This window comes from Leptopilina boulardi, unplaced genomic scaffold (genome assembly GCF_019393585.1).
Source record: "Leptopilina boulardi isolate dan_hultmark-lab unplaced genomic scaffold, ZJU_Lbou_2.1 LbouV2_266, whole genome shotgun sequence".
Classification (NCBI taxonomy): domain Eukaryota; kingdom Metazoa; phylum Arthropoda; class Insecta; order Hymenoptera; family Figitidae; genus Leptopilina; species Leptopilina boulardi.
In genome coordinates this window covers 3,595,543-3,613,459 of record NW_026137825.1, presented here as the reverse complement: position 1 = coordinate 3,613,459, position 17,917 = coordinate 3,595,543, and the positions used below count along the sequence as shown (strand labels likewise).

The following is a 17,917-nucleotide window of genomic DNA, read 5'->3' as shown; positions in this document are numbered from 1 at the left end:
TTAAAAATTATTTATATATAATTTTTTTTAATAGTAGAAGTTTAATTGACGATAAGTGCGAATAAATCAAATTTAATGCTATACGGTAAGTACTGACATTTACCCTAGTACTCAAGGAAAAATCGCAAATTAATGTTGAATACCAAATAAAGTGTAATATACAAATGACAGTAAGTGCTATTAAAACAGTAAGTGTCAATTAGAAATACAATCGACGGTAAGTGCTAAAAAAATCTACCAACAACTGACGGTATATACCGTCAATAATACCAAGAAAAACTAGTATTGCCGATAAGTACCAAAAAATGTAACTACCATTGACAATAACTACCAGTAAGTGCAACTTTACTTCACGGTAAGTGCAAATTAGTATAACTTAATAATCAACAGTAAATACTTCCAATAGAAAATAAAATAATTATTAAGAATTGATAACTGTCGTTATAAATGACAGTTAACTAGTAGGAATACACTTGACGGTAAGTGCTGCTAAGTGCAACTACAATTTAAGTACTATTAAACAAATTGTAATTGACAAAAATTATTAAAGTTGACGGTAAGTGCCACGAAGTCATACTAATAAAAAACTTAATTGACGGTAAGTGCTACCAACTATAAGAACATTGGACGGTAACGGCTTTTAATTAGAATTGTTTTCGACGGTAAGTGCTATCAACTAAAAATACATTCGACGGTAAGTGCCACCAAGTCACACTAATAAGAATCATAACTGACAATAAGTACATTGGACGGTAACTATTTTTATTTATTAATGTTTACGACGGTAAGTGCTATCAATTAAAAATTGACGGTAAGTGATACCAATAAAAAAATTTATCCAACGGTAAGTGCCATCAACTAAGAATACATGCGACGGTAAGTGCTATTACTTAAAGATTTGTTATACAGTTATTGTACCAATAAAAAATTTATCCGACGGTAAGTGCCATCAACTAAAAATGAATTTGACGGTAAGTGCTACCGAAGTAAAAAATGAATTGAACGGTAAGTGATACAAATACAAGAAATGTATCCGACGGTAAGTGCCACTAACTAAAATTTTATGACGGTAAGTGCTGCCGAAGTAAAAATGAATTGAACGATAACTGATACCAATACCAGAAATGTATCCGACGGTAAGTGCTACCGAAGTAAAAATGAATTGAACGGTAAGTGCCACTAACTAAAAATTCATGACGGTAAGTGCTACCAAAGTAAAAATGAATTGAACGGTAAGTGATACCAATACAAGAAATGTATCCGACGGTAAGTGCTACCGAAGTAAAAATGAATTGAACGGTAAGTGCGACTAACTAAAAATTCATGACGGTAAGTGCTACCGAAGTAAAAATGAATTGAACGGTAAGTGCCACTAACTAAAAATTCATGACGGTAAGTGCTACCAAAGTAAAAATGAATTGAACGGTAAGTGATACCAATACAAGAAATGTATCCGACGGTAAGTGCTACCGAAGTAAAAATGAATTGAACGGTAAGTGTCACTAACTAAAAATTCATGACGGTAAGTGCTACCGAAGTAAAAATGAATTGAACGGTAAGTGCTACCTATTACAGATTTATTGAACGGTAAGTGACACCAATACAAGAAAAGTATCCGTCGGTAGGTGCCATCAACTAAAAATGCATGACGGTAAGTGCTACCAATTAGAGATTAATTGAACGGTAAATGATATTAATACAAGAAATGTATCGGACGATAAGTGCCACTAACTAAAAATGGAGACGATGGTAAGTGCTACCAATTAAAGATTAATTGAACAGTAAGTGATATTAATACAAGAAATGTATCCGACGATAAGTGTTAAATTCTTTCATTCAAATCGACTTGACGGTAAGTACTAAACAGTTATTAATAAATTTTATTAAATTAAAATGAAAATATTAAAAAATTTAAAATCAAAAAAAATTATCATTGAAATATATTAAATGACCAATATAATATATATATATAAACACAATAAAATGAGAAATATATTAATTAAAAGAAACGACTTCTTATAACGAGAACGAGACTCAAAAGAGTATTTTTACGACTCTATATAAAATGTGTTTTGGGAACTATTAAGAGGGCAATAAGAAAATTAGTGAAAGGGGTAATTATCTACCAGCGACTTTAATGATGTACAAAGTGAGTAATAAAGATTCCTAAAAGTGGTGAAGAATTTTGAGCTTCTCATTTGTGTAGAATATATATAAATATATCAACACAAATACATACATTTGAAATGATCAATTAATAAAAAAAAATTTAAGATATATATATATATACATTAAAGAAGAGAGTAAGAGAAGTTTTAAAAAATATATATATATATATATTTATAAAAAACGAATTTCATTTAAATTGAGTAGACGATTTTTTTCTACTGTTTTTCATCTTTTTTTTTTTTTGAATTATTTTTTCTTTTTTTGAATCGAGTTGCTTTTCACATAGCCGAGATCAAAAGCGATAGAGTGGGACGAGCCTCTACAGTCATAGGAATGCTCATTAGTCGACCCAGACTCCTAAATCGCCCTTTCACCTCGTCGAACATAAAACACTCGTCTGCACTGCAGTTGACGCGAAATGGTGTCGGGCAAAATCTTTTTCTCCACACTCTAATAAAATCATTATTGAAGATACAAGATATTGCCGTACACACAATATATATAAAGACCTTGAAATTATATTTCATTTCACTTTTAATTTTCTTTCTCTCTCTCTCACTCTCTTTTTTATATTGATAAAAACAAATTTTCCCTTTTTTTAAACTACACTACATGGAAAAAAATCTTTACCTGAAACAGCGATATGTTTAACTAGAACAGCAAAAATTTTTCGCTATTTTCAAAAAATATATCGCTGTTCCAGATAAAGATTTTTTTTCCAAAAACACAACGATTAATATTTATTGATAAAAAAAAGGATTTTATTATACTTTAGTATGTATGTACACTTTTACCCCGTACTGTTTTACCCCAAACCGGAAAATTTACACCCCTTTCGAGTGTTAAATAAATTCTAGAGTATTCTCCTCTCTCACATATCTGAGAAATCGGGGTAAATATAGGTATATCGCGGGGTAATTTGGAACTGTAAGCTACAAAAGAAACTGTTATTCTTTCTTTTTATAAACCAATTATCGTTAATTGTACCCTGTTTCGTGATTTAATTTTGAATCAGATATAAGATACATATATCGACACCGTTTGAAAGCATAGTTGAAGTTTAAAAAGCATTTTGAGGATTTAAAGATTAAACTGACCCTAATGACCTGGTGATTTTAAAGGGATAATACTACACAACATAGTAGATGTATATATATACTACTGCCGAAGGGTAGTTGCAATGCCCCAAATGGCAAATAAGACATTTGAAAATCTCTTTTTTTTTGGCACAGCGGGTGGCGTCTGCCTGACCAGGGAGCCCAATAATAACGGTACTCATTGTTGTGCGACAATCCCACGCCTGGTACACTGTTTAGAAACAGGGCGTTACGTCGTATTGTTGCAAATGCACCAAGGCGACTTCTGCATAAGCAGAGAGGATTTAAACCGTTCTTGTGTGTGTGTGGACCAAAATGAAAAAAAAAATCTAAACATTCTCTCACATCATTTGAAAATACAGTTTGAAAATAATAATAATAATAAAATTAACTACGACGAAATTTTTGATTAAAATTAGATTAAAATTGATAAAAAAAATTTTTAATTATTTATATCTACTATAAAATATATTTTTGATTCAAATAATCACTTGACTATTATCAAACAAATATTTATTTGAATCGAATAAACTCTTTATTTAAACCAATAATTTCTGTATACACTAGAGTCTCCGAAGAGAGGACACGAAGAGTCTTGGACCTCTCTACGGAATTCGTCCTTGACGCCGAAAATTGTAAACACTCCAGGGCCGTATATCGTATCACAGAGATGTGTTTTTTTAACAGAATACATTCTATTACATACATAAAACACTGCGCGAGAAAGGTACACTAAAAACAAACGCTCCTGACTTCACGTTCCTCTTTCTGATCCCGCCCATCTCTTCCCCCCTCACTCCTTACCGCGCCGCGTCACTACTTAGTCCTCTCTTCAGAAGTCCTCTCTTGGGAGACTCTAGTGTAATTAAAACAAAAATTTAATTGACTCAAAATTTATTTTGTTTAAAAAGAAAATATATATTTGATAATAATTAAGTAACCAATTATTTAAATTAAATAAATTTCTTATGAGTCAATTAAATTTTATTCGTTTTTAATTGAGCTGCCGGATTAAAAATGGCCACATAACAAATGTATAATTCAAATATGGATTATGTATGCCCTTTTTTTGATTCGGCAGCTTAATTACAGGAATTATTATTGGTTTAAATATACAGTTTATTTGATTCAAATAAATATATTTGTTTGATAATAGTTAAGTAGCCGGATTATTTTTGAATCAAATAAATTTTTTTTTTTCAGTGTATCAACTATTTATAATAAGTTTTAAAAAAAAATTACAAAATTATATAAAATCATATATATCTATAAATGGCAATCATCGCTAAAAATTGACATTGATAAAACTTTTTTACTCATCAAATTTATTTATACAATTCTGAATCAAAAATGAAACTTAAAAATTGTGGGATATATGATTCATATATCTGCGGATTCTAGAAACCATTCATATATATTGTATATATATATATGGCAAATTGGTGGCAAGTTTTTCTCTTTTATCTTTTCAAGTCAAGTCAATTTTGTCGCTCATTGGTTGCAAAGTTGTTTGATAAAAAAAACTCGACAAACATTGGCGCACCTTACGCACACACGGATTTAATGACGTCATTGTTTCAAAGTTGCGCGATATACCTGTCTGTTACATGGCCTTTATAATAACAATAATAATAATAATAATAACAAAAGAAAAAAAAATAATAATAATAATAATATTTACTGTAATAGTAGTTATTTTTTTAGTTACAATCATTGATAATTATAAAAAGAGTTAAAGAACCATTTCTCCCTCTTTCATTTTTTTTTTTTTTAATTTTTTTTATACTTTTGAAAAATGTCTGTTTTGGAAATTTAGTAACAATATATGAAAATACGTGTTTTGACTTGGACTAGATTCACTTTTCTCGAGAGCGTAGGAAGCAAGCAACCTACACGTGGAGAAAATTTATCCCCTCTCTCTCTCTCTCTTTGAAGAAAAAAAAGAGAGAGAGAGAGAGAGAGAGAGAGAGAGAGAAGTTTCAATGAAATGAAGATAAAGAAAGAATGAGAAAAAAAAGAGAGGGGAGGGATGGCTTATATATGTATATATTCAGATTGCAAAAGCATAAAGCACAAACGAAAATAAATTTTGTCGCGTGTGCATCCTCAGTACATAACCTATACACTCCATAGAATGATAGCTATTTCCGTTTGAATGAAAAAAAAAAAAAAAAATGTCATGATGCTACTGTCTGCTGTGTTAGTTTCTAAAGATAAAGCGTCTGAGGCGTTTCAACTTGAAAATCACTTTGGACCATGAATTCCAATCGAATTGTGTCTCTGATACTCGCACATACGAAAAAAAAAAAAAAAAAAATCAGCGACAGACCAATGACATCCCTCTTAACGCCGGATAAAGGGCTCTTCGCGAGATAGAAAGAGAGATTCGATAAAATTAAAAGAGAGCGAACAAATTATTCTGTTATTATTATTATTAAATTAATTTTGTTATTGATAATCTAATATTGAAGAAAAAATTTTTTTTACAATTATTTAACAATAATTATTTATTAGAATAAAATTTTACTAATTGAAATTTAGAGAACACATTTTAGAAATAATAGAAATAAATTAGAAATAATAGAAATAAAATATAAATAATAGAAATAAATTATAAATAAATAGAATAAATTATAATAATTTATATTTTCAGAATAAAAATATATGATTAGCTGACTATTTATATACAATTCTAACCGCATCTTAGCTGCGAGAGAATTAGTGCCAGCTCCGCCTGTACGAAGTTAAGCGAACTAAATATCAACCTTAAAAGTTTTTTCGTAACGCGGGAAAATTGAATTAAATAATTTTTTTTCCAATAATATTTTTAAAAATTAATTATTCATTATTTAAACAAATATGTATAAAAAAATTTATATTTTATTATTTTTACCAATAAATTAAAAAAAAACCAACTGATAACAAAAATACAGAAATATTTTTTTTACGTTCCTCCTAAAAAATAAAACTATCCATATACATACAGTTTTTATATATACATACTAGAAAGTCAATTTGAATGAGAACAATAGAATAATTTCCAAAAAGATAATAATGATCTAATTCTATTTTTGTAAATTTTTTTTATTAGATTAGAAATTGAAACGATATCTCTCTATCTCTCTCTCGCGGGCGCGCTGCTCTATCTCAATCTTGAAAATATCTTTTGGAATATAATCCCCTATAGACTGCATCCGTGATTCATGAAAGTTCGTATATCACCGGAAATCGCACGGCACTTGCTTTTTAATTTTACCTCTTCTTCCTACGTCTATATACTCATGACGTCTTTCTCCTTTACATATATTATTATATATACCTATATATAAAGGCGCCCACCCACGAATTTTATAATATTGCACAATGGTAAACGCGACATATTTGTCTCGATTGTTTATTTTGCTATTAAATAGTTTTAATTCTAATGGTTATATTAACAGAAAAAAATCCCCCAACCGCCAGGAATTGAACCCAAGACCCTAACGTTCACAATCCGGTAACTTAACCACCTAACCACGGACGCTCGCTATACAATTTTTTTTTTTCAATATTAATATTTCAAAAACCCTGCGGGGGAAATTGCATTGATATGAATGAGTTTTTAAAAATAATATATTATTTTAATTATTAAAATTCAAGGTCAATTAAAAAAATGGGTATAATATATTCCAATATATAGAATATTCATAAAGTTTATAAAGTTAGAAATAATATCGATTAGGCCATATATAGTAAACGAACGTTCATTAAACGAGGTTAACAACCCTGGCTTGGGTGGCCCAATTCGAAGTGCAAGAAATTAATCGAGATTGTGTACTGTGGCTTTTATTTTACGAGCCTTAGATCTACTATACAGATCTTTATATTATATATATAAAAAAAAAAGTTATTTTCCTTATCACCGTACTGACAAAATGATTCCAAAGCAAAAAGAAATTAAAATAAAAAAAAAAAAATTTGATCTCAAGTACAATTATATTATTATATAAAATCTTGTAAATAAAAAACTATTATAGAAAAACAGTTATATCAAGGTAATTTCAATTTAATTGAAACTTTCATTGAGAGAATGTAAAAACTTTTTTTTTATAATTAGTTTTTTTAAATTATTTTTTTTTTATTATTATTTTAATTAAATTATTAATTAATTTTTAAAAAAATATTAATATTAATATTTTAATTAATAAAAAAAATAATTTCGAAATTCATAAAATTACATCAGGAATAAAAAAAAAATATAATATCAAAAATACTTTTACAATCCGTTAAAAAAAAAAAAAAAAAAAAAACTTGTCATTTCAAAAATATTCTTCCCCTATTTTAGAATTTAATCTCCAATTTTTAAATCACAATTTTCCAAATATATATTTAAAATGTAATTTTCCATCCCTGAAAGTCCAATTATCTTTTTTTTTCTCTCTCTCTCAATTTATAACCAACACACCTGTCGTTGTATACCTAACCTCAACAACGAATACCGCATGAGAAAAAAATCACATTTTCAAAATCTATTATTAATTAAATTAAAACAACAATTGAAAAAAGAGAGAGACAATAAAAAGAAATTTACAAAGAAATTTCAAATAACGAGACTTGTGAAAAGGGAGAGAGAGAGAGAGAGAGAGAGAGAGAGAGAGAGAGAGGGAGTTAAAAAAAAACAAAAGCCTCAGTGTTAAAGGCGAGCACCATCAGACTGACAAAAATAAAAACACCAGACACATCAAGAGAAACTAAAAGTCTCAAAAAAAAGAAGAAAATTCGTCTGCTGGAAGCAGGCAAACAAAAATGGAGCTTATCAGACATTTTCGTTGAAGAAAAAAAGAGAGAGAGAGAAAGAAAAATTGACAGTCCAATGAGTCATTGACAAAACGCAAATGTTAAACACGAGGTTAGGATTTTCCGATCAAAGAACCGTTTTTTAAATTAATTTTTTTTTTTATACATATAAAACAAATAGAAATAACTATAAAATAGTAATTTAAATTCACATATAAAAAAAAATATTCACAAATTTTTGATAATCTAATATTTTTTGAGACTTATATTGGAAAATTATCGACTAACCTGTAAGTTTAGCGAGGAAGCGAAACATGCCAGCGGCGGAGGACAGGCAATGAGCCGCAGTTCCAGTGGCAAGAATTCCAGCGGCGATCGGCATTCGCCTTGGTGTGTATTCGTTCGCGTGCTTCTTTCCCGTATCTCGGTTTTTTTTTTTTTAAATTTTATTTTCTTTTTTTTCACCTGTATATAAAACCCTCTTCTCGTTCACTCTTTTATATAGAAGAAACCCGGTTCGTCTCGACGGTTGAGAAATCCCCTCGCGGTCGCCTCCTCTCTTGAGAAATCCGCGAGGAGCCGGGCGGTGACGCCTGTGTGTGTATATATATATATGTGTGTGCGCGCGAGCGTTTTTATGTGTACATATATATATATAATAAATATGTATGCGCCTTTTGCGGCCAAACCTAACCTAACACTGACTGTGGCCCTCAGTAGTCGAGGCAACAGCAGACACTACGCGAATAATTTGACACACACAGACAAAACATTTTTCGTGTGAAAAAAAAACAAACACTTGAAATATCCAAATCACTTAAAATCCTTTTTTTTTTATTTCACTTTTAAAATTTATTATTTGTCCTGGAGGACGATTGGTGCATCGTTCTCAAGGAAAGGAGGGGGGGAGGGCACACACACTTGGGCTTCCGCTAACCTGGTGGTCTCACATTGAGAGCTCTCTTGTTTTTTTTTTTTTTTTTCTCTTTTTTTTCAAAGCACTGTTCTCTTAATCCCAATGTGGCACTTGTCAAGGGAAAAGTAATAAATAAAGGCACTATAAATGGGAAAATTTAGTTAGAAATGGTAACGATGAACAGTCAAGTCGAGTGGTATTAGTAGTAGTAGAAGCAACGACGACGACGACTCCATCGCTTGAGCGCCATTGCCACATCATTCGTGGAGTCCAACGACAAACGCGTAACGATAATAACGCGATGGGAACTACTGCGTGCGAGCGCATAATATTACAGGTGGAAAGTCACTGTCCCTGGTTGAAGGCCAGTCAAAGTCGATGTCTCCGGTATAATAATAATTATTATTATTACCGAGATTTTTTTTTTCACGAATGCTTATTGTTTAATTGGATGATAATGCCCGTTTGTATATATATGTGAAAAAATCGTCTGCTATACAATTTTTACGAAAATTTAAACTGTTGTCTTATCCTTTTTTTTTATTTGCAAAAAAAAACGTCCTTGTTTCCATTCGTTTCTGTTTTTTTTTTTTTTTTTTTAATCTTCTTTTTTATTATAACACATATGAGAGAGAAAAACGAGACTTTATTAGTGTGGGACGTTCGCGAAATTTTTCGAGACGTGAAAGAAATATGAAGAAGGGGGGACAAAAATTGAGAATAAAAACACCCGCACGAGTCAACGCTGTCGAGACAACTGACTGAACTATACGAAATGGACTGCATCTGCTCGACGAGAGACTAGGAGAGGACAGAGAGAGAGAGAGAGAGAGAAAAAGAGAGGCCCTGAATGCCTGGAATACGAGAATCGGTTGTGGTTGTGCGCTCTTTGTTACACTTATGGACTCAGAGAGACCGTTCACTGTGTTTATCTCTCTCACTCTCGTACTATTTGTCTCACTTTACATTCGTTCTCTCTTTTTCTTTCACCCTTCTCGTTCCTTTTCTCATTCTTTCCTTCTCACACTCATGTTCCTTTCCTTTTTCCACTCACTTGTGGGAGTGAGTGAGACACATATATTTTTTTTTCTTTCTTTCTCGCTCTCACGACGAGAGAAAGAGAGAGAAAAACACTCATTCCCCCTCTCTAACACCATGACAAGAGTACAATAGCCACGAGATGGGGGTTCCATTGGCTCCCCAACGAAATCAAAAATCGAGACACGTGTTTTTTTTTGCAACTTTTTTTTTAATTCCCCTTTCTCCTTAACGGCATTGTTTTTCACAATTAACGAAATTTTTTTGATATTACATACGAAAATAAACATACATGCGGTAATGTGAACGTAACGATTTCATTGGGGGGTGAAAATGCGAATCACTCTGTTTTTTACGGGAGAAAAAAGGGGTACAAGAGGGCAAATTAGAATTTTTTTTGAGGTTATGTTTCATTGGGATTAAATTTATCAATACCTTATGATTAGAGTAACGATAATTTAATAATATAATAAACGGTAAAAAATGATAATTAGAAATTAGAAACTAAAAAACACTCACCCAAAAATTAATTTTCTTTACACCGCATGTCGTGTTTTTTTGTTGTCAATAACAGTGTGAAATTGACAAATTGCGATCACACGAAAATTTGTTTTTTTTTTTCTAAAGAATGAAGAAAAATAGTTTTCACCGAGTTGTTAAACACTTTTTACTAGAAAAACGTTAATTTACAAAACTTTTTTAAACCTGCTTTCACTGTATAAAAAAAAACTGAATGAGAAAATTTAACTCACCGGCGATTCTTGATGAACGCCTGGCGGATATTTCAGGAACTACGTCGAGAAAATTCAAACCTGAATCGGAATCTCATTGGCTGCTTCCACCGCCAGAATTCAAAATGCTGAAAAATTTAATTTTGTTTTTTGTTAATATTTTACTTCTTTTTCTTCTAATTAAATTAAAAGCAAATATTCCAAAACGATTATAAATTAAAGTTAAATTACAATTCAGATTTTAAAAAAATTATTATTTTTAAATAATAATGAATTTAAATTAGAAACTTTTATTTAATAAAAAAAAGTTTTATAATCCAAATAAGAAATTTTAATATGACATTCAGGTAAGACGGGTTGCATATATTCAATGAATAATGGTATTTTTAATATTTGTTGATATAAACGAATGAAATAATTAGCTTAGATTAATAAAAGGAATAATATTAATTATATTATAATTAATAATTATATTAAAATACATTATTATTATTATTTTATTATTTATTATTATTTTTATTAATTATTAAAATTAATTATTATAGTATAATTAATCATTATATTACAATTAATGGTAATAATTAAAAGTAAAAATTATAATTATAATTAAAACAAATAATATTTAAAATTTTAATAATAAATTTAAAACAATTAAAAAATTAATTAAATAAGTAAAAAAAATTTTTTTAATATTTTTTTTAAATTGAAATTTATATTCAATTATGAGAAAAAAATTAAATTATTAATTTTTTTTTTATGGCAATAATTCTTACGGCCCTGTGACTAATCGATTATCTCTCTTGCACTAGTGACTGTGTAAATTTCTCTCTCCCACGAATGAATTGTTTCACTCGAGAGAGCGAGTAAGTCGAAAATAACCGATTCAAGTCTGCCGAGAATGTACGAATACAATTTCCCGCATTACACTCAAGAATGAGGTGAAATTAGTTGTTATACATACATTTATGTATATATGTACTAATCCAACATTTTGGCTCTTTACTGAAGCGCGAAAAAAATTTCTAAACAAAAATTTAAAAAAAGCAATTAAAAAAGAAAATTTTTTATTATTATTTTCGTAATTAATTTTTTTTTTTCATTTAAATTAAAAAGTTTTTATATTTAATAAATTTTTATTTTTTATTTAATATTTTTTTTATTATTTAAAAAGACTTTCTTATTATTATAAAATATAAATAAAATACCTAATTAATTATTTTTCTAATTTTCTAATAGTATAAAAATTTATTATTAATATAAGATTGAAATAAATAATTAATAATTATTAATTATTTATAAATATTTTTTTTATTCATATTTTATCATATAATTATTTGTTATAAATTTTTGTTTTTCATATTTTATCATACATTTTTAATCAACTAATTAATTATAACTAATTTATTCGATTAAAATATTAAAAATTGATATTTTTTAAAAATATTTGAATAAAGAATCTTTTTATGTAGCAATTTCTACATTTTTTCAAAAAATGTAATTTTTAATATTTATCAATAATAATTTAATTGTTCAATTTTTTTTATTTAGTATTTTTTTATGCTTTAATTATGCCAGAATTTTGCAAAATTTTTTCACATTTGAAAAAAAAATTCCAAAAATATTTTTAAATTAATAGTTTTTTTTTGCAACTAAATTATTCAGCTGCTCTTTGCCATAATAATATGATATATTTATAATATCGACCGTTGCCTGACAATAGGCAACCAAATTTACATGAACGACTTTCTCAAGAGAAATTTGTAAAAATTTTGAAAATTTTTCAAATAATTTTAATTTTCTTTTTTTATAAACACAATAAAATAAAAAAAGAACAATTTTTTATATAAAAAATTTACTTATTTACCCATAAATAAATAATTCTAAACTAATTTATGCAAGAAAAAAACAATTATTATAATTAATAAATTCGTTATACCTAATGAATAATTTAATAGTCATTGATTATATATGAATCTCTAATTAGGTTTTAAAAAATTCAAAATGGCGAATTAAACATGGCGAAAAATTAAAAAAATTAAAATTTATGAAAGAAAACAAAATTTATTAAATTATAATTTAATTAATTATTTAATTACTTAAAATAAGGTTTGAAATAAAAAAATAATAAAAGTTGATATTAGAAAAAAATTATTATTATTATTATTATTATTATTATTATTATTATTATTTTATATATATATATATATATATATATATATATATATATATATATATTATGATGTTTGAAATTGTGAATAATAATAGAACAGGTGTGTTTATAATATTATGATGAAAGGTATGATTTTGCCATTCACTATTTCTCGTTGACACTATTTTATTTATATATATATGTAAACAATATATGACACCTACAAACGAATAAAATTGCCTGAGGTTTTTTTTCAACATTTTTGTAAAAAAATAATATTTAATAAATAACAATTTTGTTATTTAAATTAAATAAAATATTTATTTTTAAGTGGAAAATTAAAATTTAGAACAAAACCCTATGAGATATTAATAATTTTTTTTCCACATTTAAATTACTTTTTAAAAATTCTTTTTGGTAATAATAATATTATGTAAATAAATTTTATTTTATAAAAATATTTTTAAAAAAAGACAAAATTAGTTATTCAAAAATATTAAAATATATTTTTAATTTTAAAATTCATTTTTTTTTTATTTTCCAATAAAATTTTTCATGACAATAATATTGTTATAAATAAATTTTTAATTTTTGTCAAATAAAATTTATTACAATTTAATAATAAATAAATTCAAAATATTATGATAATAATTTTTATAAATAGATTTTAATTTTTATAAAATAAAATTTATTATACAAAATGAATATTAATTATTGTAAAATTTTGTATATTTATATCTATCAAAAAAAGGAGTTATATTATAATTATTAAAATTCATATTATAATTTATAACATAATTACTATAATTTAATTAAAAATAATTATTTAATTTTTCAAATACATATTTTAAATTTTTGTAAATTTCGCGCCTTTTTTTTTATTTTTGGTTGGTACTTGTACTTTCCGTAAATTCACATTCCTAACCTATTTCTATTTTTAATTTGGATAAATGTATTCTTATATAAAAAAGAAAACAAAATATAAATGTTGATGAGATATTTAAAGTCTTATTAAATTAACATGTGAATAAAAGAACGTTTTTCAATAAGTGGGTCACATACTGTCTATATATATATATATATATATATGTTTATGGTACTCTTGTAAAAATGTCCTTTTTTCACTTGACACTAGCTGACATCTACGTATATAGTATATATATATGAATGTCGTGAGAACTAACTCCAATGTTTTGCACTTATTTTTGCGTAATTTTGCAAGTATGTAAATTTTTATAAACACTTGAAATGTGAAAATCATTACTATTACATATATATATATATATATATATATATATATATATATATATATATATATATATACTTACAACCGGAAGAAATTAAATAAAAAAAAAGAAAACATTTTTTTAATCTCCACATAAATCTTTCCCAATTACTTCAACCCTTATAATGATTCCACTTTCTGAAATTATATACTAAAAAAAACTGTAGCAAAAAGTACTTTTTTTTCTCCTAAAAATCATAATTTTTTTTTTAAATCACCCCAGAGTCGATAAAAATTTGAATATATATATTTTTTTAAATTTTTAACGATTTATTAGCATATTTTTTATACTTTTATTAAAAAATATTTCATTAATAATTAATAAAATTTGACAAATTTTTTTTTTTTTTTTTTTGTTCTCAAATGTATTGGAAAGAAATAAAATAGGAGAATTTTTGAGGTTAGGAACCTTGTGTTTTGATAGAAACATAAGTGCCAACCATGTAACACAAAACTATATAGATAATGGCGCGAAATTTAAAAATTGTTGAAATAAATAAGTTACCATAGTTAATAAAAATGTAAATAAATAAATAAAAAGCGAAAACAAAAAAAAACGTAATTTATACGCTAAAATTTACTCTAGTCTTTTAAATTTCTGCAGTGCTACCAATATAAGAATAAATAAAAATTTTGAACAGTAAATAACAAAAATGAGTTTTTTCTTATACTGAGGGGCGAGAGGGGGTGAGGGTATAGGTTAAAATTTAAAAATCTAAAAATAGCATTGAATTATTGAAGCATCTCATCTCACCTGCTGCCAGACAAGAAACATCTGCACTGCAATATTGAATCTCTATGGAATCATTGTTAATGGTGACCACGCATCGCCGCTTCACTGTTTCCTCAACCATGGAAATTAATCAACCTCAATGAGACCACAGTCACAAATATCTTTTGGTAACAATGATTTTTTTTTTCGAATCCTCGAAAATGCGTTCCTAATGAATAAAAAATATATGTATATTATATCAAAAATCGTTCAATTTTTATTTGTATACAATAAAATATATTACTTATTATAAATTATTAAACTATATAATAATATTATTATTACTTATTAAAATTCATATTATAATTTATAACATAATTACTGTAATTTAATTTAAAATAATTATTTAATTTTTCAAATACATATTTTAAATTTTTGTAAATTTCGCGCCTTTTTTTTATTTTTGGTTGGTACTTGTACTTTCCGTCAATTCACATTCCTAACCTATTTCTATTCTTAATTTGGATAAATCGCAGTGAAATACATTATTTTTTCACTTTATAAAAAAATAATTATTCGAAAAATATATGAAATTATAGGTTATGTTTTTTTTACTTTAATCTTTGTAAAATTTTCAATAAACGAAATTACAGTTAACCTAATGTCATATTAATTTTGAAACTTTTTCAATAAAACGTTATTATAGCATATATTAGGGGGATTTTTTTTTCTTTATATACTATATATTAATTGCGAAATCTAAATAACCGTAAATATTTCTGCATTGATTTTTATACAATCGATGTGTCCTTATTTCTGATTATGTCTGAGATAATTATATGATGATTGACTTAATGCGAGGCATATAGTATCGATTTTATATTAAAAAAAAAAAAAAAAAAGTTTGCTTGAATGCACATTAGTGCGTCATTTTATATGCAGAGAGTGCATTATTATAATATACTATATAGAAACTTACTTGCTTTTAACCCATAACCAATTTATGCAGTTAATATCTATTTATATTAAAACGCTCTTTATGCAAAAAAAAGCAAACTTTATGAATTTATGATAATTTTACTGTATTTAAAATTAATTTTCAGATTTCTTTTCATAATCAATATTTTTTTTATAACTAATTCTTTTTATAAATACAAATTAATAATTAACAAAATTTAGTTTCGAATTAATTAATTTACTTTTTCGAAGTGTTTAGAAAATTGCAAAATTTTTAGGTTAGGTGTATTGTCAATTGACTGGAGTTCAAGTGCCAACTATGTAACACAAAAATTACTAAGTAATGGCGCGAAATTTAAAATTTGACTGAAAAAAAACTAATATATATAGAACATAACCTATAAATAGTTACGTGAAAAATACCAAAATCATTTCCTCATTGTCAATAGAATATTGTATAAATATAAATAGAAAACTGATAATTATTTGAAAACTAATACGAAACTTTTCCCTTGTTTGCTATTTTTCGGTTTGATTATAGAGGGAATTGAGCTAATTTTGAACAATCTATATACACACTTTTAGTCAACTATTTTTGTACCATGAATGGCAAATACAATATACGTATAGAATTTGATCTTTCATTATAGATATATTTCCCTTAAAAAAAAAAAAAAGAAAAAATAGACCCTTGCTGTATTGTATTGTCTTGACGGTTACTTGAGAACTGTGCGTCTTAGGTCATTCATACAATTTTTTTTTGTTCCTAAAATAACCACTACATTAAGAATTTCGATTCAATTTTTAGATTATATAAATATAGATAAAATTCACTTTTTACAATATTTCAAAAAATATTTTTTTATTTTAATATTTATAAATTAATAAAATAAATAAATTTTATATTTATAAATATTTAAATTTTTTATAATTAAAATTTTAATTATTACTTTTGCAAAATTTTTATTAAACTGATTTTCTACATTGCAGCGAATTTTTAAATTAACCGAAAATTCACTTCATACAGAATTTTTAAATTATACGAATTTTCATTTGTCCAAAATTGCAAATGACCGAACAAACAATCGATTTTGGCGCGATTTTTAAAATCAACCAATCACAATTTTATGGATAATTTTTGATTGGTTGATATTAAAAATCGCGCTAAAATCGATTGTTTATTCGGCCATTTTCAATTTCGGACAAATGAAAATTCGTATAATTTAAAAATTCTGTAAAAAGTGAATTTTCGGTTAATTTAAAAATTCGCTGCAATGTGGGAAAATCGTTTTGATGAAAATTCTGCGCAAAATACTAATTTGAACAAAATGAAAATTCGGTTCAAAAATAATTAATGACAAATAAAAATCCATGAAATGAAAATTGTAACTAATGATTTTTATATAGAACATATATTCAACCGTCCCGATAAATTTCAAAAAAATTGCGCTAAAATCTTTCTGTCTATTGTTTGTTCGGTCATTTTTGTAATTTCAGATAAATAAAAAATTCGACGTCTTTAAAATTTGTGTAAAATAAAAATTCGGACAAATCAAAATTCGAGGTCTTAAAAATTCGTATAAATTAAGAATTCGTATAAATTAAGAATTCGGACAAATAAATATGACTGTAAAATGAAAATTCTATCAAAAATTCGATAGCTAAAAATTTTATTAATTAAAAATGTAGTAGTATATAAAGAAATTCTGTTAAATTTTTATATCAAAAATTTAAAAATTCGTCGAAATAATTAAATATTTCTAATAAAATACTTTAAAATAAAAATTCTAATTAATGATTTTTATGGAAAATTCATATGCGTTCGTTAAAATGGGGTAAATTATGTTCATATGTACTAGGACAAGTATAGTAATATGCATACGTGACAATGTATAGAAAACACATATACACATACATACACATATATATATATACTTTTTAGAAACATATGTGTACGTATGTATACTATTGTCCTTTGTAGGTACAGGGTTATGATTTAATGGTTAGCAATATAAAATTTATAAGCAGACTTCCTGACGGTAGCGCAGGCGTCGTTATTATAAAGAACACCATATTATCCATCGAAC

At 26.3% G+C, this 17,917-nt stretch overlaps 1 protein-coding gene across 2 annotated transcripts in view; it reads right to left on the bottom strand.

Moving 5' to 3' along the window:
* Positions 1-9,735, bottom strand: part of LOC127281289 (uncharacterized) — a 65,387-nt gene extending 55,652 nt beyond the window's left edge. For both annotated transcript variants that reach the window (XM_051304933.1, XM_051304934.1), the window contains exon 1: positions 8,331-9,735. In XM_051304933.1, the coding sequence (XP_051160890.1) occupies positions 8,331-8,424 (94 nt within the window). In that variant the 5' untranslated portion in view covers positions 8,425-9,735. The remainder of the gene's footprint in view (positions 1-8,330) is intronic.
* Positions 9,736-17,917: the final 8,182 nt, after the last annotated feature.